At 55.8% G+C, this 23,096-nt stretch overlaps 1 protein-coding gene across 1 annotated transcript in view; it reads left to right on the top strand.

The window, feature by feature from the left end:
• The window catches only part of HS6ST1 (heparan sulfate 6-O-sulfotransferase 1), a 44,453-nt gene extending 21,946 nt beyond the window's left edge, over window positions 1-22,507 (top strand). The window contains exon 2 of the mRNA XM_027589211.2: window positions 18,932-22,507. Within this exon, the coding sequence (XP_027445012.1) occupies window positions 18,932-19,640 (709 nt within the window). The 3' untranslated portion in view covers window positions 19,641-22,507. The remainder of the gene's footprint in view (window positions 1-18,931) is intronic.
• Window positions 22,508-23,096: the final 589 nt, after the last annotated feature.

Below are 23,096 nucleotides of genomic sequence, written 5' to 3' on the forward strand. Positions count from 1 at the left end.
AGGGTTTCACCCAGGTGGGCCTCAGGAGGACTATGCATTTGGAGGACCCTGAGCAGTGAGAGTTGGACAGAGGAAAGGGAGGATCAAGAACCATTTTCAAGGAGATGAGCCTGTGGGCCCCTGGCTAACTGAGATAAAAGTGTGAGCGGGGCCCAGGGCCTTTTGTGGTCAGGGCCCTGGGGCAAAACTGTTATAGCACATGTCCTTTCAGGGGTGGTCTTTCTGCAGGTCTGTCCAGAGGCCTTTCTCGGGATCCTGCTTGCCACCTGTTCCTGAGCATACCCACACCTCCCACAGACAGGGAAGGGTCCAGCTAATGTAAAGCAACAAAGGCTGGTGCCATGAAACAGGGAAACTGAGGCTTGAAGAGGCCCTGGCCCCACATCCTGCCTACATTGGACCCTCCCAATCTCCTTTGCTCCAGGAAGGCATCGGCCTCTGGAGACCCCATGTCATACAGCCAGGGGTTCCCCCTTGGGGCCGAGGCCAGCTAAGCTCACTCGGAAGCAGACACTCTGGCTGACGCACCTGCTGAGCTCACCTGGTGCCTGGGGCCCTTCCTGCCAGAACCTGGACCCCGGGAGGCTGGGAGCAGGGAGGATGCCAGCTGATGAGGCCGCTGCCTCTTGCCACTCGTCCGGTGGTTTGGCTGCCCCAAACCCCAGAACCTGCAGACCTCTGAGAGCAAGCCAGACCTTTTCCTGTCAGACCCTCTGGGACTCAGGACAAGGGCCCTGGATAGGGGAAGTAGGTCCCTCCTGCAGCTGGGACTCTGAGGGTGAAGCCCCCAGCCCAGTGCCTGCACATAGGTGTTTAGCAAAGATGAGATGGACAGACAGGCTCCATCTTGTCATTTTATTGTATGAGGTGAGACACCCCACCCCCGTACAGAACAGGGCGTGGGCATTTTCACCCCGTTCCTGTCTTAGAGGGAATGCATCTGACTCTTCCCTGAGGACTGTGTTGCTTCTAGTTTACTTTGTATGCTTTATCGGGTTAAGAGAAATATCATCCTATTGCTACATTACTGAGAGTTTTATCAGGAGTAGGTGTTTCCGTTAGCAAACGTCTTTTATACATCTGTCCAGATCTATGATCTATTGGTATGATGAATCTCATTAAGGAATTTTTTGGCATTAACCCATCCTTGCATACCTGGGGTAATGTGACTTGGTCATAGTGTGGTATCTTCCATGTGTTTTGCTGGATAGGATTTGGTAAGGTTTTTGTGTGGGTTTTTTACATCTGCATTGTGAATAAAAAGGGCTGTAATTTTCCTGTCTTCTCCTGTGTTTGTCTGATTTTGGTGCTGGGGTAATGTTGGCCTCTTAGAACGGGTTGGGCGGGGTTCCCTTCTTTCCTAGAAGCGTTTGCGTAAAGTTGGATAATCTGTCATTTAAAAATTTGGTAGAAATAGCCTGGTATTTTCCTTGTAGGAGTTTCTCCCCCCAACACCCACCACCTTTTTATTTTGAAAAATGAGCCTACAAAGTAGTAAAGCCTTTGACCTTACACCAGACACACCGAATGTTACTGTTTGGGCATTTGGGCACGCGCTCGTGCCCGTGAGCTCTCTTGCTCCACGTTTTGGCATGTATCTGTATATACGTACTTACATGTACACGTGTAGGTGTACTTATATGCGTGTCTGCTTTTTCTTTCTTTTTGGCAGAACAGTTTCAAAGTAAGCTGCAGGCATTTCTCAGTGCTGACTACTCGTAGGAGGATTTTTAACTACTGTTGTGATTTTTTTGTTGTTAAGGTGATAGGGCTACTTACACTTTATATATTTGACTGATGGCTTTTCTCTCCGTCTCTTGCATGTTCTCCTGGTGCCCCCACCCACGGCTGGCGAGAGCAGGTGAGTCCATTGTGGCTGTTTGTTCTCTAGAGGCCTTTCTTTCCTTTCCTCATGGCTGGGTCCAGGGGCCCTGGAATGGGCTACCTGTCAGGGCCACACAGCTGCTAAGTGGCAGAGCCTTTGGCAAGTTGAAAGACCACACACTCGGTACCCTGTGCCTTGCCCACCCCTCAGAGACCCTATGTCTGGGATTGCTCAGTGGTGTGGATGCCCCTGGTAGCTAGGAGACTTTGGCAGAAGAAGCTCTCCTGAGCCTCAGTTTGCCTATCTACAGAGGGGGTCTAATGGTGGTACCTACCCCAGAGGTTGTAGGAGCAAAGCTAGTGAGTGCCCACTAGGCCCCACTCCTCACACCAAGCATCAGCCTCTCTTCTCCCGCCCCCATAGAAGCACCTGTTGGAGGGGTCCGTGGTTCAAGACAGGTTGGTGTCCCCAGCCCCCAGGATTAAGGGTCGCTGCTGAGATGGCAGCTCTCCCAACACATCAGCCGGAGGTGGCCGCCCTCCCTGGGAGAGCAGAGCTGGGTCAGCAGGGACCACAGGGTGGAAGAAAGAAAGTGGGACACTGCAGTTAATTTGGGCCTCAAATGAGTCTGTTTAGCATGTGCTCTGGGGAAGAATAGTTTTCAGAGAACACACAAAGCTGCATCATTCCCTGGCACACTGTGTGCTTGTGCAGGTGAGGGGTGCATGTGGAAAAGGGAGTGTCCACCCGCTCCTGTCCATTCAGAGGCTCTGTGGGGTCAGCGGGTTGAGCCTCGAGGAAGTCCCAGTGGTCCTCAGACCAGCTCCGGCCCTCCTGACCCCTAGAAAAGCAGACAGCAGGTAGTCTCATGGCTTCAGAGATGTCCTAGTGGCTGCTGGGGAGACCCAGAGCTTCCCAGGCCTCTGACTCTGTACCTCCTATGAGAAAAATCAGATTGTATCAGGTGTATAAAAGGCTTTTACTCTTTGTGTCTTGTTTGTTTCATAATACACGCCTGGTCATATGGCAAAAATAGGAGAAAAATGAAAAGCAGAAGAAAAAGCTGCCCAGGGCACTAGGCCCTGGTACCAGCCCCCTTTGCATTTGCATTTCATCCGGTGCCCGGTTTATGTGTTTTCCAGAATGGCATCAAGTTGTAACACGGGCTCTGATGGGGTGCTTTTCCTCATCATGCACACACATATGCTCCCATGTTACTGCAGAGTCCCCAGAAGGGCCGCGTGGCCCGGTTGCCATGGAGCTGCTGGGCGCAGGTATCAAGCTGTGTACCCCTGAGCTCAAGTTAAGCCCTGAGCTGTTTGTAGCCTGTCAGGGACCGTACCCACCGAGCTGTATCATGCTGCATGGGCCTTCCATGCTCGGACTTAGCTGTAGGAGCTATCTTGGCACAGAGTCCCAGAAGCTGCTGTTATTGCCTGGTGAATGGCAGGAGCAGGTTCAGCCCGCACGCATGCTGCCCAGCCTGGTGGGGCCCAACACTGCCTCCTGCCTCCCTCGTGGGCCCCCGCCTCGTCCTCCTTGGGTCCAGGCGGCTGTGGCAGATCTGCAGGTCCGGGCTGTACGGATGTGGGGGAAAGAGCCTCAGCAAAGGTCTGGAAGCTGCAAGAGCAAGCCCACGAGCCCGGCTGGGATTCAAGCTGATGACAAGCAGAGGCCGAGGCTCTGGAGGCAGGTCTTGGGCTGAGTCAGCAAGCACACGGCCCCACCCAGGGAAGGAGTAGGGCACAGTCACCTTCCCTTTACCCCGAGGTGTGAGTGTGTGTGTTCAGGCAGAAGTCTCACCTGCTGGGTGTCAGAAGCCAGGAAGTGCCAGGCAGGCAGGCGTGAGTTATGAAGGGGCAGCCAATGTGCACCGTGAGCAGCGCGGTGGGGTCTGGAAGCCTGGCTGGGGTCACCTGCTGGTCAGCCCCCACTTCACTGGAGCACTGCCCGGGAGGGCAAAAGGAGACGTGAGGAGGTGGCTCTCACCCCTGGAGCAGAGCACCACTTGTGCTGCTCAGGCGAGAGTCCAGGGCTGGGGCTGACCCCAGCCATGATTGGTTTGGGGACCGCAGGCAGTCTCCCACAATGCTATCAGCCAGTCCTTTGCTCATGGGAGAAGAGCTCTCTGAAGAGGTCCACGCTTGGTTTGGTGGAGAGCAGCCCCAAGCCTGGCCTTGCTGGGAGGACGTGGCCCCGCCCTCCAGGGCAGGGCTTCCAGAACCCCGAGCAGCCACAGCCTTTCTGGTCACCTGCCAGGCGAGGCACTTGTGGGCCTGGCATCCCAGCCCCCACTGTCCAGCCCCTGGGCACCTCCGGTGTCAGTGCTGTCAGGAGAACAGCTCCCCAGCAAGAGGCACGTAGCCCTGCACATAGCTGGGAAGTACGTCTCCAGGGAAAGCAGCCCTAACCAGACTTCCTTGGCAGAGCACCCCTAGCCTCAGGTCCTAGATGTGTCCCCTGAGATGCTCTTACAGGGAAGGGGGATTATACCTGGTCAAGAATGGAGAGTGACTGACGCACAGGCTGGAGCCAGGAGGGCCCCTCATGGCACCCCAGCCCTGGTGTAGGACCTTCCCGCAATCTGTGGCAGCTCATGTGTGGTGGGTGTGGCACCCCACAGAGCATGTTGGCCTGATGGTTAAGTCACCTCCTGCCCCCCCAGGCCTCCCAGGGGCCTGGTGAGAGGCCCAAGGATCACAAAGGTCAGGGGCCTTGGGGAAAAAAGCTTGGGCTTCCCCAGGCGTGGAGCCGCACTCCCTGGTCGGTTGCCCCAAGGAAGAAGGTGAGGGCTTCAGGCTCCAGGAATGCACTGCTCTGGGGTCCAACCAGGGGCATGGTGCCTGCCCAGCCAGTGCCTCAGATTCTCTGTGCCACAGAGCCAGGGGGCTGAGGTCGCCTGCTCTACTTTCCTAAACCTTGGCTAACCTTGTTTGTAAACAAGGGAATATTTTCCTCTGCTACAGATGTTGTCAGGGGAGGAGGAAGGGGCTGTTGAGGTATTTCCTAAGCCCAAACTAACCCACTTGTTTTTCTTCACATTTTGTCAACAACTTGGAATTTCTAAACAAATTTTATTTTTCCCACTGTTTAATAACAGTGTCCTTACCTTACTGAAATCATGAACTCCCTTCTGCATTTGTGCGTTGCCCTTCCCCATCCCACCTCCTCTTCCTCTGGAGATTTGTCAGGAATGCTTGCTCCTCCCTGTCCTTCAGATGTCACACCTCAGAGGCCTCATCAGACCGGGAGCTGGGATCAGGCACCCACCCTTTCCGCTCCGGGCACTGGCCACTCTTCCAGCCCTTCCGGTGCTACAGGAGGGCAGAGCTATACTCGTCCTGTATGCGGCAGGTGCTCCTTTGAAGGAGAAAAGAAGAAGACCGAGGGGACCATGGAGCCCAGGACGGGGTGCTGAGCCCTGAGGCAGAGAGCTGAGGTCACCAGGCTTCCACCTCCTGTACCTGCCTGCGCTCCGTGCATCTGCCAGGGGCTCGAGGCTCCTCACCATCCGGGCTGTAATGCTCTTTTACCGAAAGCCTTTTACCAGGCCTTTACAGGAGGCTGGAAGGTCCGGGAGGTGGTAGGTAAGGCTCAGAGGGGTCCTCACTCTCCCCAGGCCTCATGGTAGGGGAGAGAGCCAGCAGAGTCTGATACTGGAACAGCTCCCTCCGTGAGGATGCCTCCGACCAAATCGACCTGAATGCAGAGAGCTCCATCTGACCCCAGTCTCCCCTTTACATTCCCAGCCTCCTAACCAGGAGGAAGCCTACCTGGGGGGCACGTGATGAAGGGAAGGGGTGGGGGCTCTTAGCTCCCAGTACCACTCTCTCTGGGGAGCAGGGCCTCACTCAGCTTGAGCTGGCAGCAGGCAAGAACTGGCAGTCAGGGGTGCCCATGTGCGTAGAGGAGTCGGTGCATGCACCTGCAGGCAGGGGATGCCTGAGGAAGGTCCTGGAAGGAGGATGCTTGCTGGAAGGCCCCATCCTCAGTTTTCATTGGTCCCTGGTCAGACAGCCCCCGTCACCCTGGCCTGCTGACACCCCCACGCAAGAGCCCTGCTTCTGTGTCCTTTCATTCTGACAACTCCTCCTAAACAGTAAGGGCCCAGCACCAGACTGAGGTGTGCAAACCAGCCCCTGGGGCGCGGGGGGTGCACAGCATGGGGAGCCATACCACCATTCCCCTACACACCATGCCTCTCTTCAAGACCTTTGATCCCAGAGACCCTGGAAGTTGGTGGGGGCAAGGTCAGAGAGGCCTGTCTGGAGCTGTGAGCCCACATGGCTCGTGTACCCTGGGCACACTTAGGCCTCTAGCTGGGCCCTCTTCCTCCCTCCGGTGGGGGCTCCTCAGGGCACAGACTTCTCCCTGGGAGCTGGACTGTGTGACAGCAATGGGGAAGGCATGGGGGCTCATGGCAGCCCTGCCTCTGCTCTGTGAGAGTCACGCCCAACACCCATGCATCCCGCAGCCCTGTAGGGACGGGTCTCCACCCACCCCACTTCCTGGCAGGGGACACAGTACAGCTCCGTGCCTGTGGCAGTGGCAGTGGCCATCTGCCCTCAGGCAGGAGGAGCTGGAGGGCCCTGCAGGACCTGCGGAGAGCAAGGTACTGCCTGGGTCAGACCAAAGTCCAGGGCTTCGGCTCTGTCTGCTCCCCGTTACTGGCGCCCCAGGGAAACCGTGTCAGGAGGACAGTCACAGCGGCCGTGTGAAGTGTAGTGCTCCGTGTCGGTGCATCCTAGCTGCTGGTCTGGATAGGTGTTTTTCTTTACGAAGACCGCTCTGACTCTTAATGAGCTCACTGTACTTTGAAGGAAAGGGATTGGAAATTGTGTTCATAGTTTACTTTAAAAAATACCACCGCTCCTGGCTATGGTTTGGTGAGTGATCAGCAGGTGGCTGGGGGCCAGCCTTGTTGGGCAACATTTGCATGCCTTCTGGGGGCTGGGGCTCTCTGGGGAAGCAGTTCTCATCAGGCACTTACGATCTGGGTCCAGGTGGGCCTGGGCTCGAACTCCAGCACCACCAGCAGCTAGCTTGGTGGTTAGGTTTGCTGTTTAACCTCTGTGGGCCTGGTTTTCTCATCTGTAAAGTGGGAATACTTCCTTCCACAGGATGTCTCTGAGTGTCCAGGATGACCATGGTAAAGCACTGAGGTACACCAAATTAATTAATTCAGTCGTTACTGAGCCCCTGACAGCCCGGGCCCCACCCCAGACCTGGCTGGCCCCACCCCAGGAGCTTACCCTCTGATCATGCCCCAGTCCTTATGCTTTGGCCCTGAATAGATGGATTAGGTTCAGAGACCAAAATAGAGTAGCCATTTATTCCCCTCCCTTTGAAAAGGAACCCAGTGTAAGCAGGCCTAAGTGATGGTGCAGCCACAGGAAGCACCGAGAACCCAGGCTCTGTCAGTCCCACCATCCCCAGAGAGTAGGGGTTCTGCCTCACGATCCAAGATAACTGTTGGCGCTCCGCAGTCACATCCACATTCCAGCCAGCAGGAGAACGGGGGAGGAAGCTGTCTCCACACACATCCAGAGGGCCAGACTTAGTCACACAGCCACACCTGGCTATAAGACATTTCCTGGGCTTCTTCCTCCTTGGCACTTCCTTGCTGTTTCCTAAGCCTGAGGAGTCACCTGGGGGCCCATGTGAGTGCTACTCCCTGTAGCCAGACTCCCTTCCCACTGGAGGAATTTAGCTCACTGGGTGAGGCAAGGAGGCCCTCCTCACTTTGCCAGAGGTGGGTGCGGCAGGCCAGCCTAGTGTGCTGCGCCCCCTGCTGGAGGGGCATGGCAGGGCACGTGGGTGGAGGCCCTGCTGCTCAGGCCCTGCCCAAGCACAGCTCAGCCTTCGGGGTCAAGTGGTCTTGGGGCCAGTCTTTTATCTCTCTGCACAAGCCACCCCCACCCCCCATCCTCTCCAGCTGGGCCAGTCACCTGGCTCCCACAGGTCACTGTGTGGTCAGTGAGGGGCTCGGTCAGACTTCGCTTACCCCAGAGCTCCCATTCTGGTGTTTCGCCAAGGGTTGTGTCAGCTGAGGGCTCTACCTATACTGGGAGGAGGGGCGGAAAGTCGCCACGCCTGTACTCACAGCCCCTGATCACAGACCCAGGTATTTTTGGGAGCAGAGTCAGTTGATCACAGCTGCTTTGTGGACACGTTACTTAAGAAAGGGATGGCTTTATGTAGGCATTTTCTACCATGCATTTGGAGAGGGGGCTCCCCAGCCTGCCACTGCCAGCTCAGCATTTGGTGATCTAGGTTTCCGCTGCAGGTGCCACGTGGGGCCTGCTCCCACAGCACTGGGTGTGGTGCAGGGAGGTAAGTCATGGCCAGAGCCAGTGGACAATCCGTTTGCTGCGTCAGGTGCTGGTTCACTCTTGTACTGCCTAGGAACTGGCCCATCTCCTCCTGTCCATCCTCCCACTGCCCATGCCATCACTGAGAGGGCCTCACCTCTCCCTCCCACTCTGCTCCCTCTCCCTTCGGCCTGCACTGCTCACCAGCCAGGCCCTGTTGAGGATGCATATGAGCATCCTGGCTCAGAGAGGAAGGGTGACCCAGCTGACAGCCAGCCAGCCAGGTGCTCCCCCTGGGGAGCTGCACCTGTGGGCCTCTTCCTGTCACAGGAAGGAGGCGACCGCCGGCCCCACAGAGGGCAATCTCAGGGAATCAGAGCTAAAAATCAGACTTGCATTTTTGTAAGGCGGTAAATCCCCCATCTGGATTCTGTGCTGGGTCATTTTACTGCATGAGCTCCATTCCCCAGAGGTGGCCTGGTGTACAGGTCACCCTTTCCAAGTCCAGCAGGCCAGTGAGAACAGCAGGACTGGGCTGCTGGGTACTGTCAGGTGTGGGTCTGGGGCCACCAGCACCTGGCCTAGAGTCAGCAGCAAGCAGTCCTGCTGGGGCTCAGCTCAGTGAGCTAACCACAGCAGGTCAGGCCATGGCTCCCTGCTCCGGCCACCCTGAAGGTTGTCGTTTCCTTCCTGTAACGCGGACCCAGGCCTTGGTGGGGGCGCCGGTTGCCCTGCCCTGCAATGCCCCACAGGCCCTTGGGTGAGACGGTAATCAGAGCAAGACTCTGGGGAGGCAGGGCTCCTGGCACACCAGCCCCAGCCAGCCCGTGAGCGAGGGCTGGAGTACTCGGGCCAGCTCTCCTCAGTCCTCCCTCTGAATTCCCAGATACTTCTAAGAGTAGATCCTGGCCTCACAGTGTGGCCTCTGTCCCCACGAATAGGGATTCCTGGACCCTGAGAGGCCAAAGTACACAGTTGGGGGTGGAAGGGGGCATGAGTACCCCTCATGGAGCTTCCCTGGCCACTCTGGGACCCCCCCCAAAGGTCAACCTTAGGGGGGAAAAGGAACTGGTCCTCCAGGGGCTCTTGTGACCCATGGCATTAATTTTCTTCCAGTGACTATGTATCCAGAAGTAATACAGTAGTATATCTTTTTTTTTTCTTTCAAAGACTGTAATTCTGGCTGTAAATGACAGTGTCCTCACTCGCAATTAGGGAGCTACAGCTCTGTTGTCACTGGTTAGACAAATCTGCCTTTATTTCAGGGCATGAGTTTAGAGACTGGTGGGTTGGACCCTCGTTCACAAAACTCCTGCTGCGCAAGCCTGCAGCCCAGGAAGGTGAGCGGCAGCGTGCCCGTGCCTCTGAGATGCCATCCAGCTCACATGTTGTCCCAGAGGATGAACAACGCAAAACTGGCCCTTTCCTGTGGCCTCTCCGTGCACCAGCACCCCATACCAGGCAGCAGAGATGTTTTTATAATGCCTGTTCTTTATTTCAGTTATTTCAACAGTGTGCACTCATTGTAGACAATACAGAAATGTATAAAAATGTTCAAGTAGGGACACCTGAGTGGCTCAGTCGGTTAAGCGTCTGCCTTCGGCTCAGGTCATGATCCCAGGGTCCTAGGATCGAGTCCAGCATCGGGCTCCTTGCTACGCAGGGAGCCTGCTTCTCCTCCTGCCTGCCACTCCCCTTGCTTGTGCTCTCTCTCTCTCTCCTTCTCTCTCTCTGACAAATAAAGAAATAAAAAATCTTAAAAAAAATATTAAAGTAACCCATTTGGGCATATGGGTGTTCCCTTGACTTTCAACTTTGCTGTGAGTTTGAAAATTTTTATAATAAAATGTTAGCAAGAATCCGTAACCTCACCATCCTAAAGCAGCCCCTTAATCGTACACTTGCCTGCTGGGTGGCGATCACAGAGTGCAGCTTGGGGGTTGGCAGGGGCTCTTCCACACATCTTCACCTACAAGTGGCTCTGCTCTGGCAGTCTGTGGTGGGTGTCTACGATCTCCTCCCTCCCTGGCTTACACGTCTCCTGGGTAGCCAACGCACAGCCAACATTCTGCAACAGCTTTGCCACATCCCAGCCCTTCTTGTTAGGGCCCAAAGCTAAAGCCCGACTGGCCCTTTACCCAGCCGTAGAATCCTGTGCATTCACCCAGCTCAGGGCTTCTCTCTGCCTGAGCCAGGTTCAAAGTCTGGTTTCTGGTCAGCCCTGGGCTGCCAGGGGAGGGTCGGGAGTGGGTGGGTTCAGGCATGGGGTTCAGATGAACCCCACACTCTCGGGGCAGGAAAGGGAAAGTGAAGCCGCCTCTGGCCACTGGTGTCACCCGTGGGAGGGGGCAAGGGGGCAGATGCGGGCTCTGGCCTTTGACCATTCATTCACCTCACCCCTGCGAGCGCAGTTGTCACATAATTGATAAAGTTTGAGCTATACAGAGACGGTGGTGGGCTGACTTGCCTGATGCCCATGGGCAGGTGGCGGGAGGGGGAGGGCCTCCTGAGGACAGTGAGAAGGTGCCATCTCCCTGATCCGAGCCCCAGAGCTGAGCAGGAGCCGCCTCTCGGCTGTCACCCACTTGCCCACCACCTCCTCCTCCAGGAAGGAACTCAGAGCTCATTCGCCGCACCTTGCAGAATTTTTCCAGAGACTGTGTTATGTTGTCAACAAAGCAAGGCTCCCAGACAGCAGGGGTAGAGTTGTCCTGAGTTTTTACAGGACAACTGTAGCACCCTGCTACAACCCAACACCCTGACAGCAGTGTTTGGACTCAGGAACAAGACACATTCCTTGCCCACTAGGATCTTACACGATTGTGAGATGCGCTAAACCAGTGCACACGAAAATGTCAGAACAGCTAAGTGCACAGAAAGCATTAAATCTAAGTAATCAAACACAAGAATGCATGGTACAGGCAATAAATCCTGTGGGCTCTTAGTAGTGATTGCAGCCCATGCAGACTAGAATTACTTCACAGCATAAAATTTCTCTGAAGTCCCACGTTTTATCTTTAAAATCCATGTGAATGCTGCACTCCATGCCGTTACCCATCTGAGCTGGTTTTCCTATCAAATGAACAAGACCCCTCTTGGTCTGGCCCTGCCTGCACCTTGAGCCTCCACTGCCCCCCTCAAGTCACAATAGGCTGTGCCCCCACCATCTCCAAGAAGCCCCCCTGACCCTGCCCCATTTGGGAGGAGTACCCTCCACCCTCCCCCCATTTGTCGCCTCCCACTGTCCTTGTGGGTCCCACCCAGCCCAGAGCACTTGGACACAATAACTGAGAGCCATAGCCTGCCTCTAAGCCTGGAACTTGTCCTCTGTGAAAGGGGAGAAAGGCCTGTCCCGCCCCCCCCACCGGGCCATGCCTGGCATGCTGTGAGCCTCAGTGACCATGGCTGCCGTTGCTGGTGTGACGGACCTGGGGGCGTTGCCAGTTTGTATCCTTTGCTATGCAGGGCACTAACTGGATGAGTGGCGGTGAGCACCCCCTGTGCCTGAGGCTTCAGAGGAGAAGATGTGGGCAGGGCCTCCTCGTCACCCCTCCAGTTCCAGTATGTGCCCTGTTTGGCAGTGTCCCAGCCACAGGCAGGACAATCTGGGCTGGGCCGTGCACTGGGCACCTTCCGGGCCTGTCCCAGGGCAGAGCAGGCAGTTGTGCTCCACAGAGACCTGTCCTGAAGGTCAGGGTCCCATGGACACCCATTTAGGCCAGGACATGGTTTAGGACTGTGCTCAGAGAAGGTGCCAGAGCTTGCCACCCCAAAATAGCATCCATCACTTGCCAGCCAAGTCAGTTAAACAGGGTCCCTGCATTGGGACTGGCAGTGCTGAAGGGGAGCCCCAAGAGTGGAGCTGACCCTGTTTTTGCACCCCAAGGCCCTCCTGGGTGGGAAGCCAACCACCAACTGGATGCTCCAGCTTCGGAAAATTGCAGTTCCTTCCTAGAGAGGCCACAGAGCAGCCCGCTCACTGATGCATGATTAGCTCACAAGCCAAAGCAGATGCCCATAGGGGTGCCCCACTCGCTGTGGTAGTGTTAACAAGTAGAAAGGGGGGTGGGTTGCAGGCAGAGGGAGCATGGGAGCAAATGTAGAGGGGACTGGTGCACTTTGGAGAACCGAGGCTCCTCGTTTGACAGAAATGACACCTGCAAGGCCTGCTAAGGAGAATCTTGGTTTGGTTTGTAAAACTTTTTTTAAACTGCTATTTTTTTTTTTAAGATTTTATTTATTTATTTGACAGAGAGAGACGCAGCGAGAGAGGGAACACAAGCAGGGGGGGAAGTGGGAGAGGGAGAAGCGGGCTTCCCGACGAGCAGGGAGCCCGATGTGGGGCTCGATCCCAGGACCCTGAGATCATGACCCGAGCCGAAGGCAGACCGCCAATGACTGAGCCACCCAGGCGCCCCTAAACTGCTATTTATCACAGAGTGTTTTATAAACATACAAAGGCATTTGCTTAATGTTTGTAAGAAGTAAAACATAACATAAGCCCCCACCCCCCCATTGCCTGCCTTAAGGAAGTGGTTGGTGCCCTGGAAGCCGCCATGAACTAGTGCTGTCCCCAGCACCCGCCCAGCCCAGCACACACCGAGGCCAACTTCTGCCTTGAATTTGTGTGTGTATCACCTCATCAACTTTTTTTTTAAATAATTTCAACATTTGTGTATGTATCACTAAATAGTACTTTCTGTGGCTGTGTTTATATTTGGAAACGATAAATAGTATCATCATACTCTATTGAATTTTCTTAATTTGCTTTTTCTTTGCAACATCTTATCCGTCAAACTGACCCGAGCTGTTGTAACTAGAGTTCATCTGCGTTGCTGAGCAGTATTCCATTGGAAGAATATGCCGCTGCTTATGCACAGCAGCCACTGTAGCAGACATTTGGGGTGGTTGTTGACAGGGCAGCCATGGACAGTCTTACCTACACCCAGTGTGCTGGAACAGGGTTTCCCTGGGTCGTGTGCCTACGAGAGGAATCACGGGTCATGGTACGTGTGCCTTCAGCTTTCAGTGAAGACACTCTGTAACAACTGTCCGCAATTCATGGGTGCCTGGGTGGCTCAGTTGGTTAAGCGACTGCCTTCAGCTCAGGTCATGATCCTGGAGTCCCAGGATCGAGTCCCACATCGGGCTCCCTGCTCAGCAGGGAGTCTGCTTCTCCCTCTGACCCTCCCCCCTCTCGTGTGCTCTCTCTCTCTCTCATTCTCGCTCTCTCAAATAAATAAATAAAATCTTTAAAAAAAAATTCTTTAAAAATAAAAAAACTGTCTGCAATTCACGTCCCATAAGCAATTGTTTACAGTTGGCATTGGCCTGCTTCTAGTTTGCCTGTCTAGTGGGTATTACACTGTGGCTCAATGTGCCATTTCCTCAATGACTAATGAAGGGGAGCATCTTTCCATATGCTTCTTTGGGCAGTTTCCTCATTGTTGTATTTTTAATGTTTTAGTTAAAATAATCTACGTACAGGCTTCCAGACAAATCATTCCAGGAGGCTTATAGTAAAAACCAGCAGATCTGCTTTTCCTTTCCATCCTCCCCAAATTATCACTTGCAGCTCTTCAGTATTCTTCATGTATTTACTTCCATAGTTCTAAATAAGTTATGGTCCTCTTTCTTGATTTATTGATTTAAACATTATCTGTTTGCTTTTTGTTTTGGTCGATGAAGATTAAATGTTCTTAAACCTTTGCACATCCTTCTCCATACCCCACCCAGCCTCCAAGTAGAGTAAAAAGCTCAAGTTTTTATTAAATCAGTAGTCACTGTTTACATCGTGATGTCTCTAAAAGCATTGTTTACTTCCTTTGCCTAATAGAATGCTTTATGTTCTTTTTTTATATTCTTGTTTTTTCCTGGAATTAATGATAGCCCTATTTTTTTTACTTGCTTTGTTTTTTATCTTCATAAATGTAGTTTTTTCCATGTGAATTTTTTTCCACGAATGTTCTGATGCAGCAGGTAATCTGTCCATGCCCCTTTTTTCCTGGAACCCCTGCCCCTCTGCTCCTGGGAGGCCCAGTGCGATGCACAGTTGACACCCTCGATCTCTCTCCTGGCTTGGAGTTCCTGTCTCCCATGCAAAATTTTTTGTTGTTATTGTTTACTAAATAAGATACCTAGTCCAATATCTTTCTAAAACAAGATTTATGGAAAATAAATGTCCTGAGTTTTTGCATGTCTGAAATATCTCCAGTCTCCCCTCACATTTGCTTGATGGCTGGGTGGGGTCTGACATGTCACGGGTCATTTTCCCTCAGCATTTTGAAGCCATTGCTTCATTGATTTGTAGCATACGGTATTGCTACAGAGAAAGTGGGTCCCTTTATGACAACCAGTCCTCTTTATGTAATCTGTTTTTCTGTCCAGGTGCTGCATGGGTCATCTCTTTAATCCTGGGTCTGGTCCCCACATTCACTTGCTAGGCACTTGGGGAGCCATTTCAGGCTAAATGAATTATATACTCCAATTCTCATTATTTCCTCAACTCCTCCCCTCTGCCTCCTCACTCCCCTCTTTCTGGAAACCTTGTTGGTTGGCACTGGGACCACCTGAATGGACAGATCCTGCTGGAGAGTGATAGGCAGAAAGCCCCTGTTTTAGGGGGACCCCAGATGTCAGTGCAGGAAGAACTGTGCCCTGGGGCAGGGTCTAGATTAGCCTGGTGGCAGCTCTCTGGGCACGGGAGGGCAGGTGCTGGGGACAACAGTGAGGGTGCAGACTGTTGTTTGGCCCCTGCCCAGTTCTTCATATCCCTGAGTCATGAGCCCCTTGGCACCTTCATAGAATGTACATCAGGTCACATCTTGGGCAGAGAGCTGCCTTATGTGGTGTGTGGTCGGTCATCTGGGGGCGTTCTTCTGCCTCACACCACACTCTGCCCTCTGTTCATTTCTGGACAGGGCCCCCATTCCCTCTTTCATCAGACAATAAACAGAACATAAACAGCCATTGTGTCTGGTGGCGTGTATAATGGGCAGGGAGGGCAGAGTGAGGGAGACAGGAGCAGGGCACCTGGGCAGAGGACGGCATGGGTACAGGCCTGTAGCCAGAGGTGCCTGCTGTGTCATGGCAGCAGTGAGTGAGGACCGGGGTGGACAAGGTGGAGGTGGGCGTCAGGTTCATGAGTTCCTGAGGAGGCCAACAGACTATGGGTGTGTGTATCTGCAGGGGCTCCCGCATTGTCCAGACGAGAGCTGGGGAGTGGCCTGGGGCTGCTCAAGGGGTCAGCAGAAAAAGAGCCCTTTTTCTCCACCATAGGCCATGTCTGTGGGGGGGACAGAATGGTGGGGCACATTCCCCAGGGCATGGCAATGTCCTGCACAGAGAAGGTGCCACATATCCATCCTGATGCCCTTCCCAGTCACCATAGCATCCATCCCAACTGGGCCAGCATCCAGGGATGCAGTGAGGAGAGAAGGCACTCCGCTTAACATGCACATGGTGCACAGGGTGCTATGGGGTCAACGTGAGCCCCAGAGGCTCAGGGGGAGTCAGCTTCTCAGGCTTCACCAGAGACCACAAACAGGAAGCTCCAAGGACCAGAAGACTCATCCACATCTTCTGGAACCTGCCAGATACACCAGGCACCTACTGTACCCTTGGAGACCCCTCAGTGACCCCACCCATGGGGCCTTAAGCCCTCAAACACCCTGGTAGCCCAGCTATCTAACCAGGCACAAGGGCAGCTCACACCACGGCTTCGAGGAAGCAGCCTGAACTCGTCCTGCCTCTTGACTTGCTGTGTGACCCTGGGCGAGTCACACATCCTCGTGGGCTAGGAGCAGAGGGACTTGAAAAGCAGGTGGGCCTGCCTCTGTGGACAGGACTCCCACCAGTCCTGGCTGTCCAGATGGTAGCTGTAGGTCACTGGGTAACCATTACCTCGATGGCCATCAGTGCAACAGGAGAGACTCACAGCCAAGGGCTTCGGGGACAGCCACACCTGGTCTCCCCAGGACCTGGAGGTACCAGCAGTGGGAGGGCTGGTGGCCCTGTTCCCATCACAGGGACCCGTGAGGCTGTGGGAGCAGCTGAGGCTCCGCCAGGCCTGCCCTTGTCGTGGGACACGGGACCTCAGCCTGAAGACTGTGGGGGCACATGCTGGGAGGGGTGCCCATGGTCTGTGTGCACGGTGTGTTCTTGCCCTCAGAGGTCACCTTGGGGCCATGTTGAACTCCAGCTGGCCTTGGCTGGCACCAAGTAGACAAGCCTCTCTATCAGTTGACACCTGACATCAAACTCTGCTTTTCTGTGTTCAGGAGGAACTACCAGGCTGGCCCATTTCCATGTGAGTGATCAGGGCCCCCCAGGCCTCCAGGAGTGGAGAAAGTCCCCATAACCCTCAGCCTGCCCTTAGGGCCTAAGGGCACATGCAGGACCCGGCAGGGCAGGCAGCGGACACCTGCACGTGGGGCTGTGTTTGTTCATAGGTGTGTTTCTGGGTGCATCCCTGTGTGTCTGTCTTGGACTCTTCAGAAGCACTGACATGGTCAGGATTTATAAATGTCTTCTACTTCATTCCTAGAAAGTTGACCCTTAAAATGAACTGACGTTTCTTGTCCTGGCTACATTTAGGGGCTTTCTCACCGAACCAGGGTCTGCAGAGGAGAGGCCACCCACCCCACCCCAGTGCTGAAGCCGCTGGGGACCTCCAGGCAGCGGCTTAACCTCTCAGGCTTGGTGTCCTCCACTGGGGGCTGAGGTGCTGTGTGAGGTGACCTCCCTGAGGCGCCTTCTGTCTTGGATCCTCTGATCATCTCAGTCTCGACCCTAGGGAGTCATGTTGGCCCTTCTGAGCACACACACAGGAGCCAGCTTCCTTCCTGCCCACTCCCTCCCCAGAGGAAGGCTCTGGTAAAGTGAGCTGAGAGGTCAGTGTGAAGTTACCGCTGGGACAGAGGCCCACGGAGGTGGCACCGCCTGAGGTCTGAAGGATGAGCCGGAGTCAGCTGATGAGAGAGAGAGGGAAGAGAACACAGCTTGTTCCAAGGCCCTGGGGTTTCTCCCCAGGAGCCAGGGAGAGGGTCAAAAGGAGGTCCACAGAGGGCCTAGGAGGATGCAGGTGGTCCTTTGTGCATCTGCCAAGGGCAGCAAGAGCCTCCAAAGTGTGTCCCACAGGAGCTGGGGTCAGATGTGGGGTGCAGGGCTCCCCACACTGCAGGAGCTGGAGCACCTGAAGCAAGCGGTCAGTGCCGAGGCTGGGGCCCGGTACGTGGGGAGGGCGCTTCCAGCGCGAACGAGGGCCCAAGGCGGAGATCACAGAGCAGACCCCAGGCCTCAGGGAGGAGTTGGCGGTCAGGATGCCTGCCGTCCTGCCCTCCACTCTCTGCTGAGGAAGAGGCCCCTGACCCCCACTGCCCAGGTGCTCTCCACTGTCTGCCTTGTCCCTAGGGTGGCCCAGTACCAGCCAGTGGGAGCCACAGGGAATGTCAGATGGCCAACTGCTGCCCTGTCTCCTCAGCAGTCTGCATAGAAGGACCAGTCTTTCCCCCTGCTGCCCCACCCCACCCCGGAGCCTTTGGCTGGCTACCCTTGGCTCTGTTTGGGGGATCCCGAGGCCCCTAATGAAGGTGTTTCAGAACTGCTCCCCTGCAGTTTTCTAGATGCTCCCCTCTCAGCCTGGGCTGACCTGCAGTTGTACCCCACCACCTTTGCTTTTGCCAGTTGCCATGCCCACCCCTCAGGGCCCCCTGGGAGTTGTGCAGTCAGATCAGCACACTGCCAGCAGGCCCCTCGAGGTGCTTTGTGCCCCTGCAGCTCTCGCAGGGGGGCAGTGTGAGGGTGGGGAAATTATTGGGTGCTCTTGTTGGGCTTCAGTGAGGAGGGGTAGTGTGGATGCGCTCTCACGCCGCTGTCTGGGGCGGAGAGGGGCAGTTCCTTCCGGAAGCTTCCCCGCCCCAAGAGTGGCGCTCCTTGGCCTGGGACTCCTTCCACCAGGCACAGGCAGCCAGTTCTCCCAGCCCTGGAGGAGAGGCTTCCAGGAATAACCTGTCGGGTTGACCCACCCACTCCAGGCCTGTCACAGGAACATCTGGCAGCTGCCCCACTGCCCGCTGTGTCCCAGTGCCATCAGGCCAGTCATCCTGCTGGGCAGGGACATGCCTGTCATACAGGGAGTCATTTCTCCCATGGTGTGGATGCCCCTTGCATACAACGTGGGGAGGTGGCATCTGGAGGGATGCCGGACTTCCTGGCGTGGAAGCGGTTCCTGGGGCACAAGATGATAAATGGTGGGTCACCCGGGGATCCTGGGTTGGGTGGTCTACTGGCGCCCCTGCCCCACTGGAGCGGGGGTGGAGTGAGCCTGCTGGAGGCCCTGACCAGGCCTGCACGTGCAGCCTGAGACTGTGAGTGACTTCTGCCGAGTGGCCCCTTGAACAGCACCTAGCCAACCACTGAGCAGCTCTTTAAACCACTGGTTCCAGGTGGCATCGGCTCTGGGGCCCCCTACTCCGCCCCACCGCAGCGCAAAGACAGGTTGTCTCTCCTGAGGAGTGAGCAGACAGGAGGGCGGCCTTGGGGCTCAGGAGAAGACCCTGGGCCCAGGGTTCAGGAGGCACTGAGGCCAGGCGCTATGGGACGACACCATGATGGTCATGGCTGACAGACACGAGGGTGACTGTGTACCCTTTGCAGGTTAGGTCACCTCTCCGATCCTGGGTTTCTCACTCGGAAGTGGCTGTTTGGAGGACATAATGGTTGGCCCCCCCCAGGATACACCCAAAGCAGTCAGATTTGTGCCCTTACCTTACCCCCTGTCCCCGTCTCATTACAGGAAGTTCTACTACATCACCCTGCTGCGAGACCCCGTGTCCCGCTACCTGAGCGAGTGGCGGCACGTGCAGCGGGGGGCCACGTGGAAGACATCGCTGCACATGTGTGATGGGCGCACGCCCACGCCCGAGGAGCTGCCACCCTGCTATGAGGGCACAGACTGGTCGGGCTGCACACTGCAGGAGTTCATGGACTGCCCCTACAACCTGGCCAACAACCGCCAGGTGCGCATGCTGGCCGACCTGAGCCTGGTGGGCTGCTACAACCTGTCCTTCATCCCCGAGGGCAAGCGGGCCCAGCTGCTGCTGGAGAGCGCCAAGAAGAACCTGCGGGGCATGGCCTTCTTCGGCCTGACGGAGTTCCAGCGCAAGACGCAGTACCTGTTCGAGCGGACGTTCAACCTCAAGTTCATCCGGCCCTTCATGCAGTACAACAGCACGCGGGCGGGCGGCGTGGAGGTGGACGAGGACACCATCCGGCGCATTGAGGAGCTCAACGACCTGGACATGCAGCTCTACGACTACGCCAAGGACCTCTTCCAGCAGCGCTACCAGTACAAGCGGCAGCTGGAGCGCAGGGAGCAGCGCCTCAAGAGCCGGGAGGAGCGACTGCTGCACCGGGCCAAGGAGGCGCTGCCGCGGGAGGATGCCGAGGAACCGGGCCGAGTGCCCACAGAGGACTACATGAGCCACATCATTGAGAAGTGGTAGTGGTGGCCGGCCGTGGGGGGGTGGTCCCTTGGGGGCGGGGGGTGGGAGAGGGGAGGTGAAATGAGACAGACAGACCACCCCACCCTAGGACTCTGGCGGGAAGAGGGTCCCAGATGCGCTCTCCAGAAGGTAGATGCGTGCTGAACAAGGCTGAGGGAGTGGGACATGGCGCCCGGCGGGGCTGGTTCTCACGGTTCCCTCCCAGACCAGGGCTGTGAGGAATCAACCAGTGCGACTCCCCCCAGGCCGGAGGAGAATATGCTTAGGGGACGCCCCAGGCAGGGACCAGGGGCAGGCGGCGTCCCTGTTTTCCTGGCCTCAGCTCACTCCCAGCGGCCAGGGGTCTGAAGACAAGAAAAAGAGAGTGGAGATGAGACTCGCCCCGCCAGGAGTGCGTCCTACACCCACTGTGCACCCCTGCTTGCTCTCTCACCACCACAGGCCAGCAGCGGCCTGACACCAGCTCCAGGCACCTTCCCAGGCTCAGGCCACCCGGGCAGTCCCTTGGCCTCTGGTGGCCCCGGTGGCCCTGGGCCTGAGTGAACCCCTTCCCTGGGCACACAGGGAGCCCCTTGAGGTGTCCTCAGGAATGGAGCTCCTAGCTTACCCATCTTCAATGGTGAGGGCCCACCTTGCCTGAAGCCGAGAAGACTCTAGTCATTTCCCTGGGAAGCCCACGCTCTCTCTGGCCCAAGGTCAAAATGCACAGTCTGGCTTCATGCTTTGGGTCAGGAGATCAAAGCACACCATCTGGGGCCCCTCCCCACCATTTCCCTTAGTCCTCAGGCTGAGGAGGGCTGCAGGGAGATGGGCCCACATGCACTACCCCCCATTCTGTGAGCAGAGTGCATCCCAGGAGTGGGAAGGCTGTGTCCAAGGATGCTGCCACCTGTGTCCAAGCCTCCCCCCAACTGGCCTTTGGGGGTGACCACCTAGCCAGACCAGCTAGACAGGAGAAGAGTTTCCCCTGCCCCATTTACCTTTCGGACCCTCTGAGATTTGGTAGACTGTCCCTGGCCCCGGGCTCATCGCTTGGACATTTATTCAGGGCTCATACCCCACTGTTCCCACAACCCCATGTGCAAAAGTACAATCAAGCCTCCATTGGCTAGAGCACGGCAGACTGCATGCTGCCCATGAACCATATCTTGGGGCCATGGTGATTCTGTATGGCCAGGAGAAGGGGCTCAGACTCTCAGATTCTCAACTAGAGTTGGAAGAAATGCTCTCGGTGGCTCCCTAGCACCCACATACACGGCCCTTCACACCCCAGGCCCTCCCTGTATTTCCCTTTGCCCACCCCCTGCCCGTGAGCTGGTCAGGCCCTGGTCCTGGCAGCCCTGCAGATTGGAGAAGCCATGTTCCATATCCGTTGTAGAAACATCCCCCCTGCCCTACCCCTCTTGTGCTCCAGGAGGCCAGGCCACTGTCTCCTCTGGGGGTGCTCTCCCCACATGAGGCCCAAGACCTGGGCTCTGGGAGCAGAGTGTGAGTCCCACACCCGAGGTGGATGAGTGCCCTGTCTCTCCAGGAGAGGACCCACACGTGCCTACAGGCACAAGGGCAGTGAGGGCCAGGGCTGGCCTGCTGGAGGGCAGCAGCCTCATGGGCAGATTCTACCAGGGTCTCCTCCCTGCCCCAGGTTCTCTTCAGCCATCACAGCTGCCCACCACAGAGGCGTGGAAGCAAGGAAGCTTCCACAGCACCCGAAATGCTAATGTGCTGGCAAATGAGGTGGCCACCCAGGAAGAAGCAGCCTTTAGTCTTTGCCTGCCTGGCATAGGGATGGTGCCCATACCTCCTGCTTCCTACACCGACCACTTCATCTTGTAGTCCAAGGGCAGTGGTCAGCAGCCTGGGATGGGCACCATGCCAGCCTGTCCCAGGACTACCCCGCAGAGTGGGTACGTCATGCTGAGCAGGCGAGCATCCAGGTGATTTAGTGGTTCTTTCAAGGGGTAGTGAAGGTCAGCATGGGGGATCTGTTCTGACACTCATCCTTTGGGATGGGCATGCTCCAGGGAGGAAGGTGGGACGCGTTCATGAGAACTCTGGGATCCTGCACAAGCACATCAGGTGCTGGGGGCTTGCTGTGGCCTCCATCAGGAGGTGGTCAATTCCAGGGCATACATGGAAAGCTCGGCCCTGTTCTGCCCCAGTCCCTGGGCACCCGGCCCTCCTCGAGGTGGGCTTCCTGTGTGTGCAGGCTTGAGTGTAGGATCTGTTTTGTACATATTGGAATGTTTTAACTTATGATCCGTTGTCCCAATTCACATGGAAACAGGGGTCTCTTCTTGGTTTCTTTGCTGCATCTGGAAAGTGGTCCCATCTGGGGCCAGCACCCAGGCCAAGGTGCCAGAGACAGCCCCAGCTGCCAGTGCCCCTAGGCCCCTCGAGCCTCCAGTCCAGTACTTCGGCTCAGGCCGCCTGCATGGAGGTGAAGGTTCCTCATGCCTGCAGCATCTCCAACGCTGCCCCCCACTGGGGCCCCACAGAAGGGGTGCCCCGCCCAGGGGCTCTGCCCAGGGCCCAGAGGACAGAGGCAACGCGCAGGGAGCAGACAGCCCACTCCCCACACACTGCAACGTCCCCTCCCAGAGGAGGAACCAGGGATGGCAGAACTGTCCGAGCAATGAGTCTGTGACATTTTTGGGAACTGGAAGTGTTTAACTTGAACCCAGGAGTGTTTAAAGCTTTATTTATTTATAGCTTCTTATTAAAAAAAAAAAAAAGTGTTGAGAAGAAATCTTTTGGTTATTCATACAAGACAAACAAGTTGGTGATGGAAAAGCAAGTCATAATCATCTAATTGTTTTTGTCTAGGTCAGGAATGAATGTTAGCAGATGAAATAAACCCTTGACAAGGAGAGCAGGAGTGCTGTGGTCTGTGACAATCATCCGCCCAACACGGTGTGGCCGGACCTTCGGGGTTTGATTGTCAAAGTGAGCACAGGGATGGTGGCGGCGGCGGGGGCCTCCCTCAGGTGCAGGCAGCCCAGGAAGGAGGCATTCACACACTTTCGCACTTACGCAACGCTTTGTGAAAGGCACCTGTCGTCACCACAAAGCACGGTTTAGTAATCACCCACTGCAGCACTTGAACACAGGACCCCGGCTCAAAGTAAGGCTGAGTAATGCAGACACCGTGTGCTTCTTGGTGACCTTTCTCCTCAACTTTTAATTTGGAAAGACTGCCAACGACGAAAGCGAAAGAATAACTCGTGGTCACCCACCAACCCTTAGCCTAGATTTGCCTCAGTCAACATTCTGTCAGGTTTCACTGTCCTGCACTCACACTTGCTCTCTCTGTACACACATGCACACACGAGTCCACAGACACACGTGTACACATTCACACATACACTGAGACGCACAGTTTTCTGAAATATTTGAAAATAAGTTGCAGTCCTCAGAATACTTCTAACCACATCAGCATGTAGCTCCTGAGAAATGACG

The sequence above is a fragment of the Zalophus californianus genome, chromosome 3, assembly GCF_009762305.2.
Source record: "Zalophus californianus isolate mZalCal1 chromosome 3, mZalCal1.pri.v2, whole genome shotgun sequence".
Lineage (NCBI taxonomy): Eukaryota > Metazoa > Chordata > Mammalia > Carnivora > Otariidae > Zalophus > Zalophus californianus.